Genomic DNA, 23,795 nt, shown 5'->3' with positions numbered 1-23,795 from the left:
GTCCGCAGCTGGCTGCCCCGTTATCAGCATCATCAAAGGCCGCGGGGCAGAGGGGTGAAGCGCCGTCCAACTTCCCGGCATTAAAAAGATTTTTAAGAGACCTTGATAAAACTAGCGCGTCCTGCTTTTTGATGTGTTTCAGTAAAAGAACATTTTCTTGCTAGAAGTGCAGGAACAGGCCTAGTTGAAAGCCGGGTTCTCTATTGTTATTATAAAATAACTGGCTCTAAAAATCAAAAGGCTTCAGGATGGTTTGAATATATAAACCAGCTGTCTTCTACTGGTAAAATTTACGGGGGAGATTGCTTTAAACGACGAGAGGGAAGGTGAAAAGCCGTGGACGCTTTGGGAAGCAAACGGGTATTTGCTGGGGAATATTCACGCGTGTGGCTAACCAGCCGACCGGGAAGGAGAGATGCCACCAGGACCTTGGATCCAGGACCTGTGACTTAGATTAAAATGAACACCATCCATGACACACAAAGGCTGTCAGGGGAAAACGGAGCCATCCCGGGTGCCCGCCCACCGGAGCCCACTGCCCACACCCCCGTTGCCAGCCAGCGGCCTGTCCTAGTGGACGGCCAGGGAGCCCGTGAGCTCCGGCCCGTGTCCCCACTTGTCCAGCGCTGATGGCCGGGCTCTCACTATGGGGCTCGGGCATCAGGAAACTCCTGTGTTCACAGTGCTTGGATCTTGTGGTTGTTTGTTTGTTTGTTGTTTTAATGCCTTGTCCTCTTTCATCATGAGCCCAGGCTGTGGACAGCCACGGGCAGGTGGCCGCACAGGCAGTGCCTCACAGGGAGCCGGGCCTGCGACTCTGGCCGCGGGTCCTACTCTCGGCCTCCGTGCCGGGGGTCCAGCCCTCCCCGTCCGCCCCTGAGCTCGGCCATCGGCGGTGCTGTTCCAGAAAGCACACACCCGTCCTACGGCTGGACTCGGCCACCCCCACTGGGCACCAGGTAACCCTGACCCTGCTGGGAGAGCGTCCTTGCGCTTTGCAAACCTGGAGAAGCCCCACTTCGCCTGATGGGGTGAGGGAGGTGAGTCCCAGGGGTGGCACGAGAGCAGGGCTCACAGCTGTCTCTGGGTGTCCCCGCGTGGGCCCGGAGCCCCCCACGAGGCCCTCTGTGTCTGGAGAGCTTGGGCCCCGGGCACCTCTCTGCTGCAGGCTGGGCCGGTGACCCAGGGCACTTGGCCCGCGCTGCCCGAACACCAGCGGCTCTCTCCTTGGACCTTCATGGTGACACCACAGCACGCAGCAAGAGAAAGCCACGCCGTGGGCGGGCGGGCGGGAACCTCCCAGGCTCCTTTGATGGGGTCAGGAGGTTGGTATATGACCCCACGTCCAAAGGCCATGGATGGATTTAAAGTTTCAGGAAGAGCACATTTCTGAAATTCAAGGTGGGACCTACAAATCAGGCCCGTCACGAACTTCAGGTTCCCAGCAGCAACCCCGGCAGCACCTCGCCCGCCCTGTCCCGTCTGCCCGCGGCTGGGAGGCTTCCTCCACCAGGAGTACCGGTGGGCGTGAGAAGCCCCAGCTGGACCGCACGGCGCTCTGGGCTGGAATGCTCCCAGTGGCCCGCCCCCCCTCGAACCCTGAGAAGTGCTCCCTCCTGGTCCAGACCCGACCCCCTGAGCCCGGGCCGTCAGGCCACAGTGCCGAGCCCAGCCCTGGGCGTCTCCCGAGGGTCAGAGCAGCAGGAGAGCCACAGTGAATCGGGGCCCCAGGCCCCGGCCCCCGAGATGGCGTGGTGACTCCTCCCCCAGAACTTGCCTTAGAACGCCCCAGAGACCCGTCCGTCCACGAGCAGGACACCAGTGAAGGCGTTCTCCCCGTAACCCACACGTGAAGCCGAGTGCCTTTGAAAGGCAGATCCTGAACCGTCTTCCCAAGAGAAATGGGCTCTGCCTTTGAAACGGGTCCTGTCTTTCTCCCCACCTCCTTCCGGCCACAACTGGATGGCCTGGTCAGCCGTGTGACAGTCCTCCTAGGTGTGGGCGGCAGAGAGCGCGAACACCGCGGGGACAGCTGAGCAGAGCAGCCCCGGCCCTGAGCTGCGTGGGCCCCGAGCCGCCGTCTCCTGTTCTCCTACCTCGTTTCCCAGCAAAGCAGAGACGCAGGCTTCCGAGGCGTCGCAAATGGCTGTGAGGTCGTGGCCCCCCTCCAGCGCCAGAACGATCCGGCCGCCAGCCAAGCCCATCAGCTGCTTCGTCAGGTACCCGAAACCTGCAAGGGAAACGGGATCCAAGTCGAGGGCAAGGCCGGGCCGTGGCGCCGACACCTGGCAGTGGATCAAAGCGTCCAGGAGTGCATCACATCACGCTGCAGAGACCCAGGGGCTGGCACACGGAGACACCTGATAGAAGCCAGGCCGGACTGTAATCCATTCATTGAAGAATTTGGGTTCGGGATTCTTTCTGATCTCCTTGGGAATAGGAATTACGATTTCGGAGCTTTGATTTCACGATGCCGCAAACCATCCCGTTTGGGGGCGGGGAGGACCCCGGGGGGAGCCCCTCCTCTCTCTCCTGCTGGAACCGCGGAGGCCAGGAGGCAAGAGCAGAGCAGGCAGCTGCTAGGCACAGCCACGTCCACCCCGGAGCCCGGGGGCTTCTGGTCAGCCGACGTGCCAGCACACGCGTGTGAGTGAGCACCAGCTCTCACATCAGCACCACGTGTGCCCCTCCAGGGCTCTCGTACATCCGTGTCTGGGACACCTGGCTTTCATCGATAGCCGCAGTCCTTCCACCGCACCCACGTCATCCTCCCCCGGCAGAAAACGCCCGATGGGTAACGATGTTACCACCCTCGGCCAGAACAGTCTGACGTTTACTAGGGAGCCAGGGAGAACGAGGCTGCGGGACTAGCCCCGTCACAGGCTGGCCGGCGGCAGAGCGGGCCCGACGTCGGGCTCTGCTCCCTGGTACTTCTGCCCTCGGCCCGGTCACCTCGTCAGCCCCTCGCCCCCCCACCCCCGGGCGGTGGACTCCGAGAGGCTGCCCTTTGTTTCCGTCGTTCTCCTCCACGGACCCACGCTCTCCCCTTGCTGGGTGAGGGACAGGCTCTCCTTCACCATCTGCACTGACGGCCAGCACAGGGCCCCCCGGGCCTCGCGTGAGTCACCAGCGCCGCGTCTAGGAGCCCCGGAAGAGCCCCAGGCACCTGGACCACTGCGACCCCCGGGGGGCCGGCAGGGGCGGAGCTTCCATTTCTTCACAATTTGCTGTGACAGAGCAGAAGCAGAGGCCCTCCGCCCCTCCGACTCCGAAGTAAACGGGCTGCCGGCTACGCGCGTCTTCCCGGGTTTGAGGGTCTCCCTTCCCACCCCCCCCCCACCCCACGTGGGAGGACAGGTCTCTCAGGAGCGCTGTGGACCCGGCCGCCGGCTGACAGCGCCAGCACGCGGGCCCCGCGCTGGCGGGCTGTACAACCTCACGCCAGCACGACCTCTGGGCAGAGCCCCCCGCGGCGGCTTCCCGGTCTACGTGGGCTGTTCACTCCGCGTTCTGTGGGGGCGCCGGCGTCGTGCTTTTGGTGAGATGTAACATGGAGTTTCCTTCCGCTGCCACTAAAGAGGAAGCCTGGCGTGCCCAGCGCCTCTGACGTCTGATCCCCAAAACACCAGCACCCCCCGCCCCATGCTCTTGGTCACCCGCAAACCCGACTTACATTTGGCGGAGAGGTTGTAGCCTCCGAGGGGCGTGGGGTGGCCCTCCACGGCGTCGAAGCCCGACGACACCAGCACCACATCTGGGGCAAACTCATTGGCGATCGGCATGACCACAGTTCTGCGAAGGGCGGGAGGAGGTGACACAGCGTCAGCTGAGGACGCAGCTGGGGAGGGGACTGGACGGCCACCAAGGCCAGCCGTCAGGGCCTCGAGGTCACCGCCCAGCACCGGGGACGCAGGGCTGTGTGGCTGAGCGGGGGCTCTCCTTCCACTGCCCCCTCCCCCCCCACCAGGCCACACCGCGGCTACGGACGACTGACCAAAGACCCACTGCTCGTGGGCCAGAGGGACGTGTTAGGCTAATTAAAAGAAATCTAACACAGAATCTCTAAAGGGAAAACCGATGACCAAACTTAAGAGGACTGACCGATTAGAAATCTAAACACAGAGAAGCTCAGTGGTTAAGTTACATTCGGGAAACAAGCGGAAGGGTCTACCTGAAAGGCGGGGGGAAAGCGTTGTTAACACGATGCCCCTGCGCCCCCAGCTCGCAGCCTAACTGCACCGGCTTGTTCTGTAAATCACGCTTTGGCTGAGACTGGAGAGACCCACGGCAAGTCAAGCGCTCGTGTCCGTGCCCTGAGCCGGCTTCACTGCGTCTGGAAAACCATCCCTGACTTCCCGTCTCCTTCCTGCCCCATGCGGGTGGGGTGGGCAGATCACGGCACGGGGCCGGGGCTCCAGGGCAGGCCAAGCAGGGGCCACGTGGCTGCCGGCGCTGGCAGCCTCTGTCGACTCGGCCCCCCATCCCTGGCCGGAGGAGCCTGGGCGTCGCACTGCGTGTCGGAAAGCCCTGCCTGCTGCCCTGAGCCACTGCACAGAGGGGCCGCCCTCGTCCCGCAGCTTCCCCGGCACGTGAGCCCAGCTCGTCACCTCTGAGGCCCCCTCCCACCCCAGGTCTTCAGAGGCCCGCGTGGGAGGGCGTCAGCGCACTGGGCACGGCTGACGGTCCCCTGCCATGTGCCGAACTCCAGACAGCGCCACGGCCACAGGGTGCAAGGCGGCCCGTGAAAGCTCCCATGGGTTCTTGTTCAGCTTTTACTAAAGGGTGAGGCTGCCACTTACGCTGGCAAAGTCAACCCCAGAAGACAACTTTGACCGAAGAAACAAAATGCTCAAAAGACTGAATGTTTCTCCATCCAGGAAGTACTCTGAATGCAACCCTGTTGAGGAATTGCTCTGATTTCAGGTGGTGGAAGGGCCGAGAGCCCCAGAGAGCCACACACAGGTGAAAACCCAGCCGTCCTTCTCTGCAGGATCCGTGGTGCGGAGCCAGGACGCCCCGGCCCGGCTCCAGGGACCATGCACCACCTGGCGCTGGGAGACCCCAGGGGTGCCTCCCAGGGAGCGTCTGTCCTGCGGGGTGGGTCAGGCGCTGGTCGAGTCTCTGCCATGAAGACCCGCGCCGACCGCACGCCTGGCACTTTGCCCACCAAGAAACCCACCTCCGGAAGCAGGGAGCCACGGCCCAGGTGGGCCTTTCGACATCTCCCTGCTTTTATTTTTCTTTCTTCTGAGGCTGCACCCAGTTCAGTTCCCTCCGGAACTGTCTCTGCACAGCCGATAAAAGCAGCTTCAAAGGACCCAGGCTCTGTGCCTCAGGGACCACACCCCGCTTTGGGGGCCTAGGGACACGGCGTGTGACTCTAGACCAGCGGCTGGAAAGCGTTCCTGCCAAGAGCTAGAGAGTATTTCCGTCTTTGGGCCACGTGGTCTCAACACCACCCTTGTCACGGGAAAGCAGCCTCACATGATGCGTGAGCACATCGCCGTGGCTGTGTTCCAATAAAACTTTACTTAAAAAACACATGCTGGGTGGTTGAGAGTCCGCCTGCCGATGCAGGGGACACGGGTTCGTGCCCCGGTCTGGGAAGATCCCACATGCCGCAGGGCGGCTGGGCCCGTGAGCCATGGCCGCTGAGCCTGTGCGTCCGGAGCCTGTGCTCCGCAACGGGAGAGGCCACAACAGTGAGAGGCCCGCGTACTGCAAAAACAAAAACCACATGCTGGGACTCGGCCCATGGGCCGCAGTTTGCCAACCTCGCTCCAGACTCCTGTCATTACAACTCTGGTAAAGTTCTACCACGCATGACAACAGCCCCAGCTTTTAATGTTTCTCTGTGCCACTGGGACGCTGTCACAAACGTTCCCAGAATCTGTAAACACGAAGTAGAGAAGAGCGCCGTCTTTTAAACACAGCATCTGGGTCAGAGCAGGCCTGGAGTACGTGTTAACAATCCTGCCACGGGGGCCGGAAGTGGGGAAATTCCTGGTCCAGGCAGGGAGGAGGGAGAGAATGCCTCGGGGATCCAGGAAGAACTGTCCTCTTTCATCTCCACGCCCAGCAGATGTGGTCTGTCTTCCCAAAGGTACAGGCCACCGTGAGGACCTGGCGGGGCTCCTCCACAAGGACCTCCATCATTCCAGGGAGGCTGGTTTTCAATTATTTTAACGAAGTTCTTGTCACATAAACTTTGTCTTCAGGCCAGAGGCCAGTTTCAGCCGTGGTCTCGGTATGGATTTTAAAGCCAAGACCATTTTTCAGTGAAAACCGCAGACATCTCAATGCAGACACCAGCTCATTCACCAAGAGCTCCGGCAGCCGTTTTGAAGCAAGTTCACGTTGGGGGGGCTTTAGTTCTCTGCTTTGAAGTATCGCTGAGCTATTGCATTTCTAATCCCCCCACAAAATTAAAAAAACAGCCCTGTTAGAATCATCATTAAAGGAAGTTAATACCAAGAGGGTCTCTGGTGTCTGTGCTTGGTGTGTGGCTTCACCCCAAAGCCAATCATAACGAATTGTAAAGCGCAGTTGATCCCATGTGTGGGTGTGTGGTAGGGTGTGTGTGTGTGTGTGTGTGTGCGTGCAGGGTGGCAGGTGTGGGTACATCGTCAGGCACGAGTGTAAGCAGCTGAGACAGCTGATGTACGTGTACACACATACTCACTGCCTTTTCCTGATTTGGGACCCTCTAGGTTGTAATCCCAAACACTTGCTGAAGTAAGAAAATCTGAAATGGTGCTGTATGCCAGGCGTGTGCCGAGTGGGTCTCCAGCACTGACTTTCAGTAAGCCCTGAGCCCCGACAAATGTCACCTCCCCTCGACGGGACTTGGCCTCCTTGCAGGTGAGAAGAGGGCTGACGGCGGCCCTCCGGACAATCCCACCGGCCTGCCTTCTAAACCCTGCAGCACCGCCCCACCCAGGACCCTCGTGCCGGAGGGAAGCTGAAAGCGCACCACCAATTACTAGGCTCTGCAGAAGAAATGGGAAACTGGCCTTACATTTTATTTCTAGAATGACATTCTAAGGGACAGCTTAGCCTGAAAATAATAAGATGTGAGTATTTGCTGGAGGCCTTCTCTCAAACCACTGCTTTAAGGTGAGTGTGTCCATGGGGTCCCCTGTGGCCTTCTGCAGGGCAACCGAGGGCAGAGAGGGGTGGGCTGGGAGCTTCCCTGGGTAGCAGACCACTGATCGTCCGCTCACAAGGAGGCGAATGCACCAACCCCCGAGAGAAGAGGTGGCCGGGTGCAGCCCTCCGAGTGGGAAAGCGGGGAGGAGATGGTTGTAGGGACGAGCAGCGTGTGTCCCAGAGCCTCTGCACCCCTGGGGCTCATGCCGGGGGTGGAGCTCAGGTGGGCAGAGCCGTGCAACCCACATGTGCAGCTGCCCGTCGCCCTCCTGAGGCCTCCTCTGGGCCCAATCCTGGGGCCTCTGCTCCGGACACCACACTGTGCCCGCCCCTCTGTCCTTAGCTCGCCGGCCGGGCCACACCTGCGGCCACGTTGCCACGAGGAAAAGCTGGGCTGGGCGTCCGCTGAGGGGCAGGCTGGGCAATGGGGCGGATGTCTCTGACGAGCCAGTTCCCGCTCCGGGAAGGTGGCAGTACCAGGTGGTGCTATGGGGCGCTTACAGCTCCCAGAATCGTTTCTTACAAGCCACCCTATAACCTCAGGTGATCAGATTACGGGGCGTACCAACGCGCCGTCTCCAAAACTCACAGTGGAGTCTAAACGCAAGAGCTGATTCAATAATTTGCTTCAACTTCTAGAAAGAAAGGAACTTTCGATTCATCCCCCAACCAGGGCCCTGCACAAAACCCACCGCACCTGTGGTCCGCACGCACTGGGGGCACACAGACTGGCGTGGCCAGCGGGCTGAGGCGCCGTCTTTGGGGGCTGTGCTCACCCACGCCGGGGCCTCCGCCGGAGCCGGGGTTCAGGCCGGGTCGCTGCCCCTGGGTCCCTGCTGCCCCTCCAAGTGCCCCGGAGGCATGGTCCACACACACTGGCCCCTGGAAGCTTCACCCACACAGGCCTCCTCCCTCACTGCCGTGCTTTTGGCTGGTCTCGCAGTTAAGCATCCCCAGCCGGGAGAGCGCCCGTGAGCTGGAAGCACCAGGCAGAGGCTACCAGCTGTGGCTTTACAGGAGGCTGTGGCCTGGGTGGTGCCTGACAACACCGTTGCAGTAATCACAGCATTCTCATCGTTGAGAACTTCCTTTTGTTGTACGTTGCGCAGGTTCTTGCTTTGAGGGCCACGGCGAGGGCAGGTGCGTTCCCTCTGGGATCTGGGATCTCCGCACACCTGCACGGTGGGCGTGGCCTCTGAGCCTCCCTGCTTTGGGGTCCCCCGCGTCCCTTCAAGACCCCCCTCCACCAGGACCGCCCGGCGAGTGTCTGGAGCACCTGCGCGTCCAGCAGCTGAACTCTGCTGCGAGTCAGAATCAGAACAAAGACGGTGATGACGGAAACTCAGCGGCCCCGGCCTGGCCGCCCGGACGTCGGGACAGAGCTGGACCTGGTGGGCAGGCTGAAACCCGTCCACAGTGGACGCCGTCCCGCTCCTGCCCCTCTAGGCCCGGCCGCCCTTGCCCACGGCCCCCCTCCCACTCCGGAGCTGCTGCCCCACAGGCCGCGGGTCTCCTCGCCCTTGGCTCGCCCCGCCTCCACCTGCTGAGGTGGGAACACTCCTCCCCCTGCCCCTGCAGCCTCCTGGAAGGGGGGGTCGGTGCATGCCTACTCCAGACCCTAACGTACCCTTGCCCCCTCCCGCCCCTGCACTCCAGGTCCCTCCCGTCACCCCCCAGGAGGCCCCGTGCCCGCCCAGCCTCCCACCACCGCCAGGCACCATCCTCGGGTCTTCACACAGGTGGCACGGAGGCTCTCAGAGCACGCAGCCCCCCCCACTGCTCCCTTAGTCCCCCAGCACTCGGCACCCCTTCCCTTTGCGTGCCCCGGGAACGAATGCCAGAGGTGGTGAGCCTGCCGAGGGGCCTGCGACCCACCCAGCCTGAGGAGCGGGTCTCTGCAGGGCCAGGCGGGACCTCGACGGGGGGCGGCCCACCAGGCACCTCCCGGACCTCTCCCGCCGCCCCACGGGGATGCTCACCTGCCCGCCTGCACCCCCAGCTCCTGTTCCCCAACCAGGTGCTCGGAACCGCAGTCTTCGCTGTCTCTTCTCCCCACAACACTTTCGCTCCCGCACCCAGCACATTCTGTCCCCGCCCCATCCCCCCCCAAGGCTGTCCTTCCTGGGGTGCCAGTGGTCGCCCAGCTGCCACACTGGGAACACGTTCCGGCTTTCTGCGTGAAAATCTGCTAAGGCTGAGGGGCCCGAGCCCCACCTGGAGCCCGCTCCTCCTGGCGTGCCCACCCTCCTCCCACACCAGTGCCCTGAGACCTTGCTGGACCCCCCGCCCTACTCCCCGTCCCGGCCAGGTGCCCTCAACCTTCCTGGGCTCGCCTAGGCGACCCAGCGTGGTCCCCCCACTCCCAGGACCAAGCCTGTCACCGAGCTGCTGCGAGACTGCTGGTGACCGTGCTGGCCAGGCCCTCGAAGGCTCCAGAACCGTCGGGGTCAGACAGGCGGGTTCCACCGTCAGGCCTGCTCCTGCGGGCACGTCACCCTCCCCGACACCCCATGCCGGCTCTTCCTCCGGGGCCTGGCCGGGAAGCTCCCTCACCTGCGGGCAGGTGTGAGTCCCCCTCCATCATCACATGCCCGCCTCACCTGCTCGGGGCCCTGCCACCCACGAGGACGGTACCGCGTGTGCCCCCTGTTATGCAGGTACAGTGACGGCTTGCTGAACACGGGATTGCGAAACTCTGAGTTTTTAGCTAATATTTTTTTGCTTCTAAAATCACTGCAGAATGTCCTCAGACAAACTCTCTACATAGGAAAGGATGTGGATGCCCTTAAAGAGATACAGAATTGCCTCTAGCAGTTTTCAAGTCAATATCTTCACAGCAGCGAGCGCTGGGCCCTCGGGGCACAACATTTCTGGAACGGATGCGCCATCGTGAATGCAGCCAGCGCCACCAAACTGTACACTCGCATGTGGTTCAAACAGTATGTTTTATATACATTTTAGCACAACAGAAAAAAAAACTGTTAAAAAACCCAAAACACACCTTACGCAAGAAACAAAAGAGCCTCGACCTTCGTGCCAGGCTGGAAAGGTCAGGGTAAGTGAAATGAACCTGCCCAGCTGCTCAGTTTAAAGGCGACTCGCACTCACTAAGAGATTAAAGCTTCCACTCTCGAATATCCAGCTTCACCGCCATCTCTGATAACCTTTATGATATCGCATTTAAACCCAAACTACGACCTAAGAGCACGAACAATCCCAGCTCCATCTCTGCACTGCCGGGCGGCAGGTAAGTGAGGGGTTAAGAAAAGTGCATCATTATCTCCTGGCCCGGAGGCCTCAGCCCTGCTCAGCAAACTTCAAAGCCGCTGGCCTGGCTGGTTTGAATTAAGGTTCCCTTTTCTCCTACAAGTCTCCAAGCCCAGGAGAAAGTGCGGCTGCCTCTGGATTTCATTAGGGGCAATTTTCTTATCTCTTCTTCATCTCGGGCTTGATCTCCTGAAATGCAACGAGGCAGGCGTGGGTCTGAGCACAAGGTGCTGCCTCGAAAGCATGAAGGCACGCATGGCCTGGGGCCCCCGGGGAGCGGGGCAGAAGGAGGGAAAACGGATCCTGACCCTCCTTCCCCCATCCGATCGATGCCCAGGGAACCATAAATCGTAAACTTCAAAGTGCTACTTTACATTAAAATCAATAAAAAAAAAAATCCTGAAACAATTTTCCTTTTCAAAGAGGCTATCTGAGCTTTACAAAGTTCATTCGATAGGGCGTCATCGTGTACATGCCTGGCAGAAGACTAAAACGGAATGTCAACAGGGACTCAGAGTGAAAGGTCCATCTCAAAGCTGGCGGGGTGGCGGGGTGGGGGGACTCCAGGACCCGCCTCGCCTGCCCGCTGGGCCGGGTGCGGGCCTTTCCACCCCGATCAGAGTGCCCAGGGCACACTGAGACAGGCCCTGGGAGCCGATCCAGTCGGAACCTGGCCTGAAGGAAGACAGAACCACCGTTTTTATCGCTTTAATCCACAGTTTAAAGAAAGCCCCTCCTTCTCTGCCTTCACCAGAATTCAGCGACACCGGGTCCCCCGAGGCCCCAGAGTTCACTCGGGCTCTATCTATGCATCCTACGCGGAGTCCAGACCCTTTGCCTCTAAGGAAGCCCCTAAGAGGGCCGGTTCTCCTGGGGGCGGTGACAACGTGCTGGTGGTCGGAGGGCATCTCAGGACAGGCAGTGACAACCCCGGCCAGTGATGGTGGGTTCAGATTTCCTGAAGCTGATACTTAACTATGTACATGAGCAGCTTTCAGATGTGGTATCCGTTTGGGGGAGTCCTTCTCCCCTAAATAAGGGAGGGCAAATGTCAACATTACATTACGTCTGATCAAGAGGAGGAACAAACAACAAAATTAAACCACTGAGATCAGAGGAAAAAGTGGTCCAGGCGATGACCGGGGCAGGCCTTCTACGGAGGTGATGGACTCCCATTTGCACAGACCAGTTTCATCGTCGAGCCGTTATTTCTATGAACTAAGCGGTTGGGGAAGAGGCTTCATGTCGGCCGAGCCACCCTTGGGGCCAGGCCTTTGCCTCACCAGACCCGGACACCCACCCGGAGGCCGGGGACCAGGACCCAGTTTCCAGATGAGGGAAGCAGACGCTGCGAGGGGTCACGTGACCCATGACCTTTGCTGCCCCCCGTGCCCCAGCACGAGGCAGGGTCCTCGGCCAAACTTTTACGGGTGTGTCCTCTGCTAGAATCTCACCCGCCAGACACGACACACTTGTGCTTACACGCACACGTGCACACGCACCCACAGACACACACACACAACACAGGCGCACACGTGTCCACACAGAGGCGTGGGCATCACACATACACACCACACGCCTGCATGCAGGAAAGGAAGAGCACGTAGTCGAAGAGAAAAGGGAGAAAAGTTCTCTGGAAGCTTCATGGGATTCCAACGCCCGGTGCAGACACGGTGCTTTTAACAAAGACTGAAGGTCTGTCGGCTTCACCACCAAACAGAGCTCCCCTCCTCCCGAGGGCCCCTGGGACCCGCACTCGGGCAGGTGCTGACCCGCAGGCCACCTGCTCCTCCTCCAGCAGGAGAAGGAAATCTATGCTCTGAGCACCCACTTCTGGCCACAGGAATCCCTTCAATCCGGCCCAGATCAAAGCAGAAATCACCATGTGACGACAAAGGCAAACACTGTGTTTTACAACATCACCCTGCAGCCGGAGTCTACCGGCCCCGCACAACGTGAAGGAACCGGGATGAATGGGGAGTCGTCTCTCAATTTTTATGTCGATAAAGGAGGGATATTTATTTCTGTTTCCCATTATCTCACAAAAGGTTTTGTGGAAGAAAAATTAGGAGATTATGAGCCCATTCAGATTCGAGCACCCGCTTTTCATTAACCTAACACTTTCTGACACCTTGCCTCGGTCTCCATCACTTTCTTACTGTTAAGACGCGAGACAGATTCCTGTTTTTCATTTAATGCACAAGACAGGAACACTGCAGACAGAAGGTGAGAAGACAGACTTGAAGATGCCACCTTTGGCTTAAAGAGCAAACTGGGAGAAGCCCCAGAGCCCGTTCCTCCAAAACACAGAGACAGAAAGGTTGGTCCCTGCAGGCGCATGCTCACGGCACTGAGGGCCCTGCCCGGGGACCGTGTCGGGAGGGAGGCGGGGGGCGGCTGGGGGCTTGCTCACGAAGGAAGATGAAGGTCAAAGGAAAACAGTAAACCCCGCAAGAGCTGGAGCCACCGTCGGGGAATTCCCGATTGTTCCCCAAATGCCCCATGGGGCAGGAAGCCGGGACTCTTACCTGAAGGCCGCCAAGTACTCTGCGTCTCCCATGGGGGGGTCAAGGCCGCCGGTGAAAGCCATGTTGACGTTGAAGCCCACGCCGGGCCCCGTGCCCACCTGCATGGGGGAGAGAGATGAGCGTCACAGACCATGACCCCGGCGGCCCTGCCGGTGCGCCCCTAGCCCGCCCGGGTCCCCAAGGCCCCGACACACTGCCTTCTACGATGGAGCATTTTCAGAGGCAGGGCCCCCGTCCCCCTCCACGGGTGCAGCGTGTGGGGCTGCCCTGCCCAGGGGAGGGGCCAGCAATGTGCGCCCACAGGGCCCTGCGAGCAAGGCTGTCCTTCCCAACTTCCTTCCCAGAAGGAGACCCAGAGGCAGACGATCCTTTTTCCTTGGGTGGGATTCCCCACTGTCGGGGCCTCTTTGTTCAGAGTGTGGGGCTCTGCTGGGGCATCGGGGTGTCCCACAGGATCCTGACACTCCGGTGCCCACTGTGTGGCACCGGACAGGCGAGAGGACGGCCCCTGCCCAAGGGACAGGACGAAAGGCGTGGCTTGGAGATGCGTTGTGACTGCACACAGCAGCGTCTCCTGCAGGACAAGGGCACCCCACTCTCACCCGTTCATAAATCCTGCAGTCTGTTTGGATTAGAACCAGAATGCTCTCCTGTTTTCCATCTTTACTTGGAACAAGATAAAGCCCACGTGGGCACACGTGATGGAATCGAGGCTGACGGCTGCCCCCCATCGCCGCTGGGAGCCCTTGCTCTGCATTGCAGGTGTGGCCACACCTGTTCTCACGCCCCCTCCAAGGCCCAGCACGGGATGGAGCCCCGCTCACCTCGTCAGGTGCCCCGCTGCCCGGGAAGAAGTTCCCGTCATCGTAGCGGTGCAGCGAGATGTACAGCACGCTGGGGTCACTGTAGAAGGCCTGCTGGGTCCCGTTCCCATGGTGCACGTCCTGGAAGGGCGGGGGGGTGGTCAGGGGTGGGGGCTGACTCAGCGCAGGTGCCCTCAGGCCCTGGCTGATGAGCCCCGTAGCTCAGGGCCCTTGGGGCCCTGGGAAGAGAAGGAAGAGGCCCCAGGTGGCATCCTCCTCGCCCGCGCGGCACCCCATGGGGCAGGTTCGGCGGGTGTCTCAGCTTCCCCAGAGGCCGCGATTTTCCAGGCAAAGTTATTTGATTAATTTCTTGTCACAGCCTGGCGGGTGAGGGCCGGGGAGGTCGCTGACCACGGCCGTTCACCTGCTCCGCACCGGACCCTGGGGTACACGGGAGACCGTCCCCGGGGTGGAGCGATGGGGGTGCCAGGGCCCAAACAGGAACGACAAGCCGCTTCTCCAAATCACAGTGACCACGTGTTGAAACCACACAAGCGGGGTGGCCCGCTGCATAGAGCGTGCACACTTGAGGGCCGCACACGAGTCTGTGATTTTAAACCCCGGGGAACTGCTTAGAATCCTTACCCTACTTATGAGAGCTACCTGTGCTCATCATAGAAAAGTGGAGGGACAGCTGCAAGTGAGGAACCAGCTGGGTCCCACTGAGGCCCACCGCCGCCGAGGGGCGCACACCAGGGCCTTGGCACTCACGCACCACTTGTGCGCTGTTCCACGTGACAGCGGAGCCCTTACACGCGGTTCTGCGACAGCACCAGATGGATCACCCACTTTCCGCAGTGCTTCCGGCACGCCCACCTTCTCCAGCACTCAGCTGCTATACGTGCCCAGCATCTCTGACTGCTCCACAAGGGGCGCTAAAGGAAGGGCCCCCTGGGGCCAAGGCACCGGCTGTGTGAACACCGGGCTCCGCAGTCCACGCTGTGCGGCCGTGGCACCCAAGGGCCCCTTGACCAGTGCCCGCCGCCCGGAGCTTGGGGGTGTCCTGGGCTGTGTTTTGGTGTTTCTTTTCCCAAAGGAGAAGGACTTCGCAGCATAAAAGATAATCCCACCCAATGTATCTGATCTTTTTAACTAGAAAAAATGATGAAATAAATCTTAAATACCAAAGAGAATGTTCCCCCTGCCCCCTTCATATATGGCTTAAAAAAGAAGAAAAAAGTGAACCCCTAGAATCCCCATGTCCAGCATAGGACTCCGTATACCTATTTTTGGAGTTCAGTTATTCTATAGCGTTTTTCATAGAGTTTACCTTTGAGGCAGTGCGATTGTCAGATGTGGCCCCTCCCAAGGGAAAATGGGAAGGAGGTTAAACCAGTGTCAATTGGCTCCCCTCTGCAGAAGCAGGGAGGGCCTTTACGCCTGGAGTGACAGTGGAGGGCGGGCCACACCCTTGATCCCTGTCGAGGCCCAGGCTCCACCCCTTCCCGCACTCCCGCCTCCCAGCGAGGTTTTGCAAGGATTGCCCTTCGGCTGCTGCCCTCGACCACAGGCCTATTTCTAGACCCTTCAGGAGCCGGGTTATTGGCAGGATTGGCTGGCTGAAGCTGTCAAACAGACTCCTAACAGGTTTGGGCTTTTCCTTTCTGCATCTTTGAGGTAGTTTCCAGAAAGGTAAGGCCCCCAAATCCCATGGCCAGTGGAGATGGAAAAGCTCGCCTCCGCCTCCCACTGTCTGCGGGGGAGACAAGGAAGGGCCACTCACCCAGTCCACCACGAGGGTCTTGGTCACACTCAACCTCTGCTGGAGAAGCTTGGCTGCGACAGCCACGGAATTGAAGTAGCAGAACCCCCTGGCAGGTGAGAATCAGGAGAAATAGAGACAAATTCCGGGCTCTGATTAGTTTTTATTCAACGTGCGATAGAACATTCTAGAATCCCACGAGGGTCTAAGACGGCGGTTTGGAAACGTTAACTGATGCTGATCACTGACACACACACATGGTCCAGGCCACCAGCGCTCCCAGGGTGAGAGAGTCCATCTCACTTTATGCCCCCAGGACGTCTCCCAGAACACGCACTGACCGACCTGTCAGAGGCACCGAGGCCCACAGACACGGAAGTTACTCATTTGACTTTCTCACTGCGCGTCTTTCCACAGTCTAAGATGTGTAACAGTGATTCTAGAGAGTCTCTGAGAACGGGAAAAACGAGCTGAGAAAGTGAGTCAAGTGAAAATGAAAATCTCCTAAACCTGAATTTCCCTTTGCCTGAATCACCAAAGAAAATGAGAAGCCCGGGTGGGTCTGTTTTCGGGCTGTAGGCTGCCCGGCGGGAAGCCTCGCGTCCCAGCAGCCACCGCCTCTCTGGCCGCGCTGGCCCCAGGACCGAACTATGCAGTCTCTAAGAGCCTCCACGGACGTGTCCCTCCATATTCCATCTCGGTCCATCTGCGCCCACCCTTCAGAATATCTGACAGCTCAGAGTTGAATTAGAAAGGTGACCTCAGCGAAATGCTACGATCAGCGCCCGCCCCTCGGTCACGTGGACTGTTCTGGGCCAGGGAGTGACTGCACGGTGGTGACGACAGCTCCCTTTACGGTGAAGGGTCCCTTCCTGAAGCCCGGCCCCGATGCCCTCACTGGGGATTCGAGGCGGCCGAGGGCTCCGCCGCCCGTTGGCTGAAAGCCAGGCTCCCGGTCCAGCACTGCCCCCGCGCTTCCTGCTTCTCCCCACAGCTCTGTCTGCACCATCCGTGCTTCACCAGCCGACAAACCAGTGCTCATTCCCCCAGCCACAGCCCGTCCCCTCGTCCTGACGACCCACGACACGGTGTCTGCTGTCTCGGGGCCCGAGGGCGAGCCCCAGACATCACGCTCGCTGAGGGTTTTCTGCGTCCACTCCGTGCACAACTGCCCGGGTCAAGTCCTGTGGCTGCCCCCGGGCGGCTTCTCCTCGACCAGGATGGACCCTGAATCGCACGTCAACCCCGCCACCTCGGCCAGCTTCTCATGTGCACAGTCAGGGGTGTCTACAACCCGAAACGCAGGCCAGAGAGCTGACCCCTGTGGTCATGACCTTGGGACTTCAGCCTCGCGGTGCCAAGCCGTGAGCAGGTCAGCTGGAAGGCCACCTGCGAGCAGACCTGAGGCCTGACTGTTAAAGCTCTAGAACGAGGAAGCACCACGAGCACTCCTTCTGGGGCAGCAGAAGTTCCCTCTCCCAGGCCTGGCAACGAGACGACTCCTCTGGACTCGCTTCTGCACACACGGCCTCCCATTCTGCACACCTCCACGCGCCGCACCCGCATCTCTTCACCAGGACCAACCCTAACCAACTCGAGCTGCACGTACGGTTACGCCCTGTTGGACCGGCCTCTCAGGGACCGTGCACGGGCAGGCTCGAGAATGCCGCAAGTCCCCTGCCCGAGAGTGACCGTGTGTGTACTTACATGGGCGTGCTCTCCTCCGCATGGTGTCCTGGGGGGCGGACCACGGCAAAGCCATTCTACGCGCGACACCAAAAAGGAGACATGGGGACAAAAGATTGGTTTCAGGTCAGTGAGAAAAGGCAGAGTGTGCGTGAGGACACGGTTTCCAGCTGCCTTGCGGGCGCACAGACGTAGGGCAGGATACAGGGCTGGCTGTGAGCACTTCAAAGACATCTAGGTCCCTTCTCTGAACGAGCCCTGCTGGTTATCACAAATTACTAAGATAAAAGGTGAGTCCGTCCCCGATTTTCTATCTTTGACAGCCTGCTGGCAAGGCTGGGAGCTGCTCAGCTGGGGAAGCAGGGTAGGAGTGGAAGGGGCACCGCGGCCCCCCTCTGATCGTAACCAGCCTCCCCAGGAAGCAGCTTGACGGGAGCCCTGGACGCAGATGAAACGGAGAAGGCTCGGCCGCTGCACAGATGCTGTGCCCTAGTTTGGCCTTAACGTGAATCTCTCTGCTGTCAGTGCAGCTCAGTTCCCAGGGGACTGAGCGAGGCAGAAAACAATCACTAACGCTTAGAAAGAAAATCTCAGAGGCTGGAGAGGAGCTTCAGTCCCCACCCCTGCTTAGGACCCGAGTCACTTATGCTTTAAAAGAACCATCCGCAAACCATCCTGCAGCCACCATAATAAAAATGGTTTAGACCGGCACCCCGGGTCTCACAAGCGCAGGAAGCCGTGCGATCGAGGTCTGTAACAGAGACCCATGGGTCGCGGACCATGCTGACCGGGCGTGGGAAGTGTACCCAGCCGGCTGCAGAGACCAGCTCAGGGGGGGACGGGGGGGGCACACTTAGTGGGAGCCCCGCCTCAGCACGCTTGGCGCTGCCAACTATCTCCCCTCTCCTGCACAGGACCCAGCGCTGCGGTTCTGCATGGGGATGTGGGCCCCAGGGGTCCCGTGCCCCGGGGGCCTTTGCATAGCAACCCCAAGGCTCTGTGCCCTTCCCGCGGAGCTGAGAGCTGACCGGCGGCGGGCAGCGATGGCGGGTGGCCTTCGGGTACGGTAGCAGGAGGAGGCCCGGGCACACACGTTTGCAGGGAAAAGGAAGCTCTGTGTCAGTGCCCCGAAGAAGCAGTAAAACTTATCAATTTCATTAAACCTCGACGTCTTTTTAACACCCGTGCAAAGAGGTGGGGAGGCGTGTAAATAACCCGCGGGGCTGTCACCTCAACGAAAACGACAGACAGTGGCTGTGTCAGGGGTGGGATTTGAGCTTTCCCGTGAAACCGAGAACTCTGGACAACTTGTATTCGGCTCAGCTCTTCCCAGCACTGAGAAGACCTTCCTGATGAGATGGGTGGTGACATTCATGGTTTCAAAGATTGGTGATGCTTTGGACGCCGTATAATAAAATGTGTCCAGATTTGGAAGACCTACGTGATCCAGTGAGTCCCTATTTCCAAACAACCACGCACTGTGCAAACGTCAGGATAAATGAGCGGCTCCACGTGCGAGGCTGACGGAATTTCTCGCACAGGAGGACAAGCTCGCTGACGCTGTTCTAGGGTCCACACTGTAGCTCATCTTCAAGAAGCTGCCACTTGTTGAATTTTGGCAAAGCGTCAAAGAAGAATGCCCACAATTATCTGGAAAAGCTCTTAAAATACTCCCCATTCCCGAGTTCTGCACCTGCGCGAGGCCAGATATTCTTCGTGTGCTTCAACTAAAACAACACGTCACCAGACACGGAAGCAGAAGCAGGTGTGAGAGTCCAGCTGAGCGACTAAGCTCTTATCATTATATTTAAATTAATAAATATTTTAAAAGCCTCCGTTTTAAACTCTAGTGAGTGGTCAAGGCTGATGACACAACTCATAAAGACAAAAGCTCTTCGGGATTTTTCAGCCACTGTAAGAACGTAGCATGTTCCCGAGATCGAATTCTTTGAGAAATGCTGTATCATTACACGTGTTTTCACAAGCGTGGGAAAAGTCCCCTTGGGTTCAACAGTGATGACAGAGCTGGGTCCGCCCATACTCCCCATCACAGCCACCAGGTGCCTGTCCAGAGGGGGAGCGAAGCGGGCGGGCTGTCCCTCCCCACCTCCTCCTACCCCCCCACCCCCGGGCTGTGTCCTCCCAGGACCCCTCCCGCTGGTCCGCACTGACCTTCAGTTCCCCTGTGGCCACCTTGAAGACCAGCTCCACCACGCAGCCCACGGCCAGGCGGGCTGCCCCTGACGAGTGGACCTCGTTCCATATGGTGTCACTGTCTACCTGTGAAGACATCAGGCCCGCAATAAGGCCGGCGTCCTTGGTCAGAGTCACCCCCCCATCGCGGCCGGGTGGCCGTGCAGCCGGGGGCCCCTGTGCTCTGCCTCTAAAACCAGAGCCTGCCATCTCTCCTTGACTAATTACAGAACGTACCCAGCTCACATTCGGGCTTTTTTTTTTGAAGACATGCCAAAAAATACTAAACAGAGAAAGAACAGTGCGTGCACTGAAAATAGCACGCCTGCGTTTTTACCCCTTTCTGAGGTGTCACTCCTTTTCTCAATTGCTCCAAAATACTCCATGCTAGGAGTCACGATGTCAAGGTTACCTAGTTCCCTTCTTTTTTTAACTGCAACTGCAGCTGAGTTACACTAACAATTAGCAAAAGCAAATGTGGCAAGTGTTAGAATTAGAGGTCCCTCCAAATTATGACTTTATTTCTTGCTGAACTGAAGGAGAAGCCCCGCGTGTTTGACAGGAGTCGTTAACAGGGACGGCACGTGGACGGGTGAGGGGAGGAGAATCCAGGCTCTTGGACACACGCCAGGCGGCTCAGCCCAGGGGATGGCACACCTGCCCAGGTAGCTGTTCCCCTTACAAGAGAAAAACCCGTGTGGGGCACAAACCTGTCAGGTAACGTGTTTGCGTGTTGGTTTATTTACTCACACATCAGATATGTTTTTTAAACTCTAGCTAACGTGGGCAGGAAGGAAGACACAGACGTGACGAGTCGGTTCTGCGGAGGCTGAGTCTCCTGCGGGAGCCTGGGGGGCAGGGAGCAGGGGCCCCTGGCTCCAGGTCAAGGGCGCTGCCATCCCCAGGGCAGGGCAGCTGGTGCCTCGGCTGCACACACCTGGGACTCGCGTGCCCTTCCTGTGGGTGCCCGAGCCTAGAGAGGGTCTGGGAAGCTGTGAGGAATAAGCCCTTCCACCTGCAGCAGAGTCGGCCGGGCCTGGGTGAGACACTCCTTCCCACGGCAACCTCTTCCAAGCGCTGAACGCTCGGGGCCCCGGACACAGAGGCTGAGCCGCAGGTGAGGGCCCGGCACCCCCTCTCCGGCCCAGCCAGGGTCAGCGCCCAGGCCCCTGCCCACCTGACAAAGGCCCTGATCATTACGTGGTGCGGATGGATTTCTTTCAATGAAGTCTTGGGGCTTCATCTTCAAAGCGAGATGATTTAAAATACATTTACGAGCAGCTCGAGCTATTTCCTGAGGAGTGTTATTCCGTGCGGGCTCTTCTCTTCAATGACCAAACCTCTATGTTCTTTAAATAGCTTCCAAATGTCAGCAGAACGCTCTGCACTTAGCGCACTCTCCGCAGCATTAATAGTCAACGTTCAAAGACGGCTTCTGTTCTAAATAATACTGTGCTGTTATTCATTGAAGTAGCCACTCAACTAGAAGATTCTGGACCAGTTGCTTCAGCCGAAGAACCAATTCAATAAAACCAAAGCAAGAGCTGGCAGGAGGGTCCGACCGGTCGCCTGGGCCTCGCGAGAGGCCGCACCCCTGAGCACCAAAGCGGGTTTGGGCAAAACTACGCAGATTACTTCTCCTCCAAATGCAATGATTTGGGTTTCAGGCTAATAACCGGAGCCAGGTGGGGAAAGGGACTGACCCCCCGTGTGCCCTGAAGGATCTCTGTGCTCTGTTCTCCTCCCGCATGACCCCAGGGTCCACAGGTCCTGGAACATCGTGTCCAGGGTGAGGGACAGGCCCCCAGCCCCACTGCAGTGTCTCCAGAGAACCTGACAGCACTTTCCACTGCTTCGGGGTCTCAGCCCCCCAGCTTCTGGCCACCAGCTCCCCAGGGACCAATGTGGGATGGTCGGATTGGAGCCCCGAGTTCCAGAAGTACAAGGCGGCCCTGCTTGGGGCACCCACAAATACAGAAGCAGGAAACAAGGGAAAGAGCCACGGGCTACACTCCACAATCCCTCCAGCAAAGACGGAGACAAGGTGAAGACGGGGGTGGGGAGACCCCTTACAGAGATTTCAAGTGGACACTCGGGGTGGCCACTCTGAGTGGGCCGCGGACCTTAGAAGCCATGGCACTCGGGGTCCCCAGGGCCTACCAGGGCAGGGCTGGGAGGGAAATGCAATAATCAGGAGGTGAGCAAAACAGAAGTTTCTCTTATTTGGCTTGGGAAAAAAAGGTAAAACCATTTAAAAGCTCCATTACAGAACCTAGATGTTAATTCAAACAGCTTCGGGGGAAGCAACGCACCCTCTCCTTCCCTGCTTCACCAGCCGACCTGCACCCTCCCAGCCACACCTGGGCCCCTGGGGTCTCCTCTGCTTCCCTGACAACACCCCGGGGGGCTGGCCCCCAGCTCTGGAAGGAGATCCAGAGGCCCAAGAGGGCTGCAGCTGCACCAGCGACATGGCGAGTCCACGCTGAGCCAGGCGGGAGGGCGGGCACTGCGATTCTCTGCCCTCCTATTGGGGCAGTTATAGAAAACAACTGAAAGGGAACGATCCCTTGAGGCGCCCTATGGTTCACACTTCCCACTAATTATTCTGATGGACTCCTCTCTCGACCGGGTTCAACTTGGCGAGATTTTCCACGTCTCTGTGTTCCAGAGCATTTTTGTGTCTGGATGTGGAGGTGGGCGCTGGTAGCCTGCTGGGGGCTGGATGTGGACTTCACACCGGGGAGGGGCCACCTGGCTCAAGGCCCCAGGCCCAGTCCCCATTGCGCTTTCATTTGCCAATTATAAATCCTGCCTCGCAGGGCGTGCTGCTGCAGGGCAGTGCAAAGCCAAGCCTTTTCAAGTCTGGCCAAAAATTCGCCCCGCATTAAGAGATTGCAGCCTCTTTGCAGTACAAAATGCAATAACTCTAGGAGGCCCTGGTGGTGGTATGAACAAACGCCGTTTATGCTCGTTCTGACGGGGTAATTTTCAAAGCAGCGATTTTTGTAAAGACTCAGGAAGAAAACAATTTTGTTTCATTTCCATAACGGAATCCAGACCCCGAGCTTCACCCCGCGCTCTGTCGTTACGCTCACGTTCGGCTGAAGCGCGCTTCCAGCCGAGATGCCTTTGTCGTCCACTAGGTCCTCCGGCCTCTCTGTGACCGAGACCGGCTGCAGCGCTTCCCGGGCTGGGGAGCTCCACGGCTAGCAGACTGGCCAGGACGGGGCTGGTCCTTGCCCTCACCCTCCCTCATCCAGAGGGCAGCAGGAGGCGGGGGGACAGCCCCTCCTGATGGAAGGAGCAGCTCTGGCTGCGGAGACCTGGCCTCCGCTGTGCTGAGGTAGGGGTGGGTGCCCAGAGGGGTCCTGCGCCCCCATCCCGGGCAGGGAAAGTCCAGGTTAAATCAAGATGCTGGTTCTCCTGCGTGTCTACCTGCCCAGGTCTGCTCAAGAGCTCCATCTCCCGGAGAAGCAGCTCTACCCCCCTCACGCGGCCCAGAAACCTCATGCCCATGGTCAGAGCTGCCCTTGGGGCTTCGGGTTGGAGCTCGGATACGGGATCAACACACACCCCGTGAGGTGACGGATTCATGACCTGAGCTGGGACGAGTGGACTGTTGCTCGGTGGGTCAGACGAGACAGACCCACACACCAGATCCCGTTTCCTAAAGCCAGCCGTGGTGCCAGACGACCTTCCCCGGAGGAAGGTGCCCCAGACCCGCCATCAAAACGCTCACAGGCTCACAGGGCCTTTGAAGCCACACGTGTGAGCGGTGGGGCAGCCCCGCCCAGCAGGCCCTGTTTATGGAAAACACCTGGTAACAATTACCTGCTCTGCGGAGAGCAAGGCCGCGATTTCTGTGACCACCAGGACCCTGAGAACAAACAGGACATTATTTACACATTAAAGAAATACTTACCCCGACACCACCGCAGGGCAGCCTGACAAACACCGATGTTAGCGAGCCTGCAGGGAGAAGGAGAGCCGAGGTCAGGTGGGCAGGGTCACCCAGCGCCCCAGCCTGCAGGGGGCACGGCCGGGCGGTGCCGCAACGGCGCTCTGACGCTTGTGGAAGATGCACAGTGCGTCCCACGCACGCAGGGGCAAACGGTCCTCAAAGGTACCACTGTACCACCGTGTGGCCGGGGGTGGGTCCTGGGCTGAGCGGGCCCAGCCCCTGCGGCGCCCTTGCATTCTCCACGGCAACAGCCCACTCCTCACGGGGTGGGGAGACCACACGGAAGCTTCTGCTTCCAGCCCGAGCTGTGCACCTGGCAGGGAACCACCCTGAGCTCCCTGCCCCTGACACTGGCTCTCAGTTCTGAGCTCTGGCCGCCCTCCCCAGCTGTGAGCAAGAGAAAGAGGCCTGGGGTTAACCCCCCGGGGTGAGCTCTTTAGACACGA

General features: G+C 59.2%; 1 protein-coding gene across 6 annotated transcripts in view; it reads right to left on the bottom strand.

The window, feature by feature from the left end:
* HDAC4 (histone deacetylase 4) overlaps positions 1 to 23,795 on the bottom strand; it is a 287,196-nt gene that overhangs the window by 14,531 nt on the left and 248,870 nt on the right. For 5 of the 6 annotated variants that reach the window (XM_033859438.2, XM_033859440.2, XM_033859439.2 and 2 more), the window contains 8 exons: positions 23,311 to 23,357; positions 19,368 to 19,475; positions 17,217 to 17,272; positions 15,531 to 15,618; positions 13,769 to 13,888; positions 12,945 to 13,042; positions 3,674 to 3,792; positions 2,097 to 2,230 (listed from right to left, as the gene is read on the bottom strand). In XM_033859438.2, coding sequence (XP_033715329.1) covers positions 2,097 to 2,230; positions 3,674 to 3,792; positions 12,945 to 13,042; positions 13,769 to 13,888; positions 15,531 to 15,618; positions 17,217 to 17,272; positions 19,368 to 19,475; positions 23,311 to 23,357 — 770 coding nt within the window. Of the gene's footprint in view, positions 1 to 2,096; positions 2,231 to 3,673; positions 3,793 to 12,944; positions 13,043 to 13,768; positions 13,889 to 15,530; positions 15,619 to 17,216; positions 17,273 to 19,367; positions 19,476 to 22,483; positions 23,358 to 23,795 lie in introns of those variants that run through there. The other variant, XR_012332891.1, reaches the window with a different exon arrangement.

Source organism: Tursiops truncatus, chromosome 7 (genome assembly GCF_011762595.2).
Source record: "Tursiops truncatus isolate mTurTru1 chromosome 7, mTurTru1.mat.Y, whole genome shotgun sequence".
NCBI classification, from domain to species: Eukaryota; Metazoa; Chordata; class Mammalia; order Artiodactyla; family Delphinidae; genus Tursiops; species Tursiops truncatus.
This window is presented reverse-complemented; position numbering and strand designations above follow the sequence as displayed.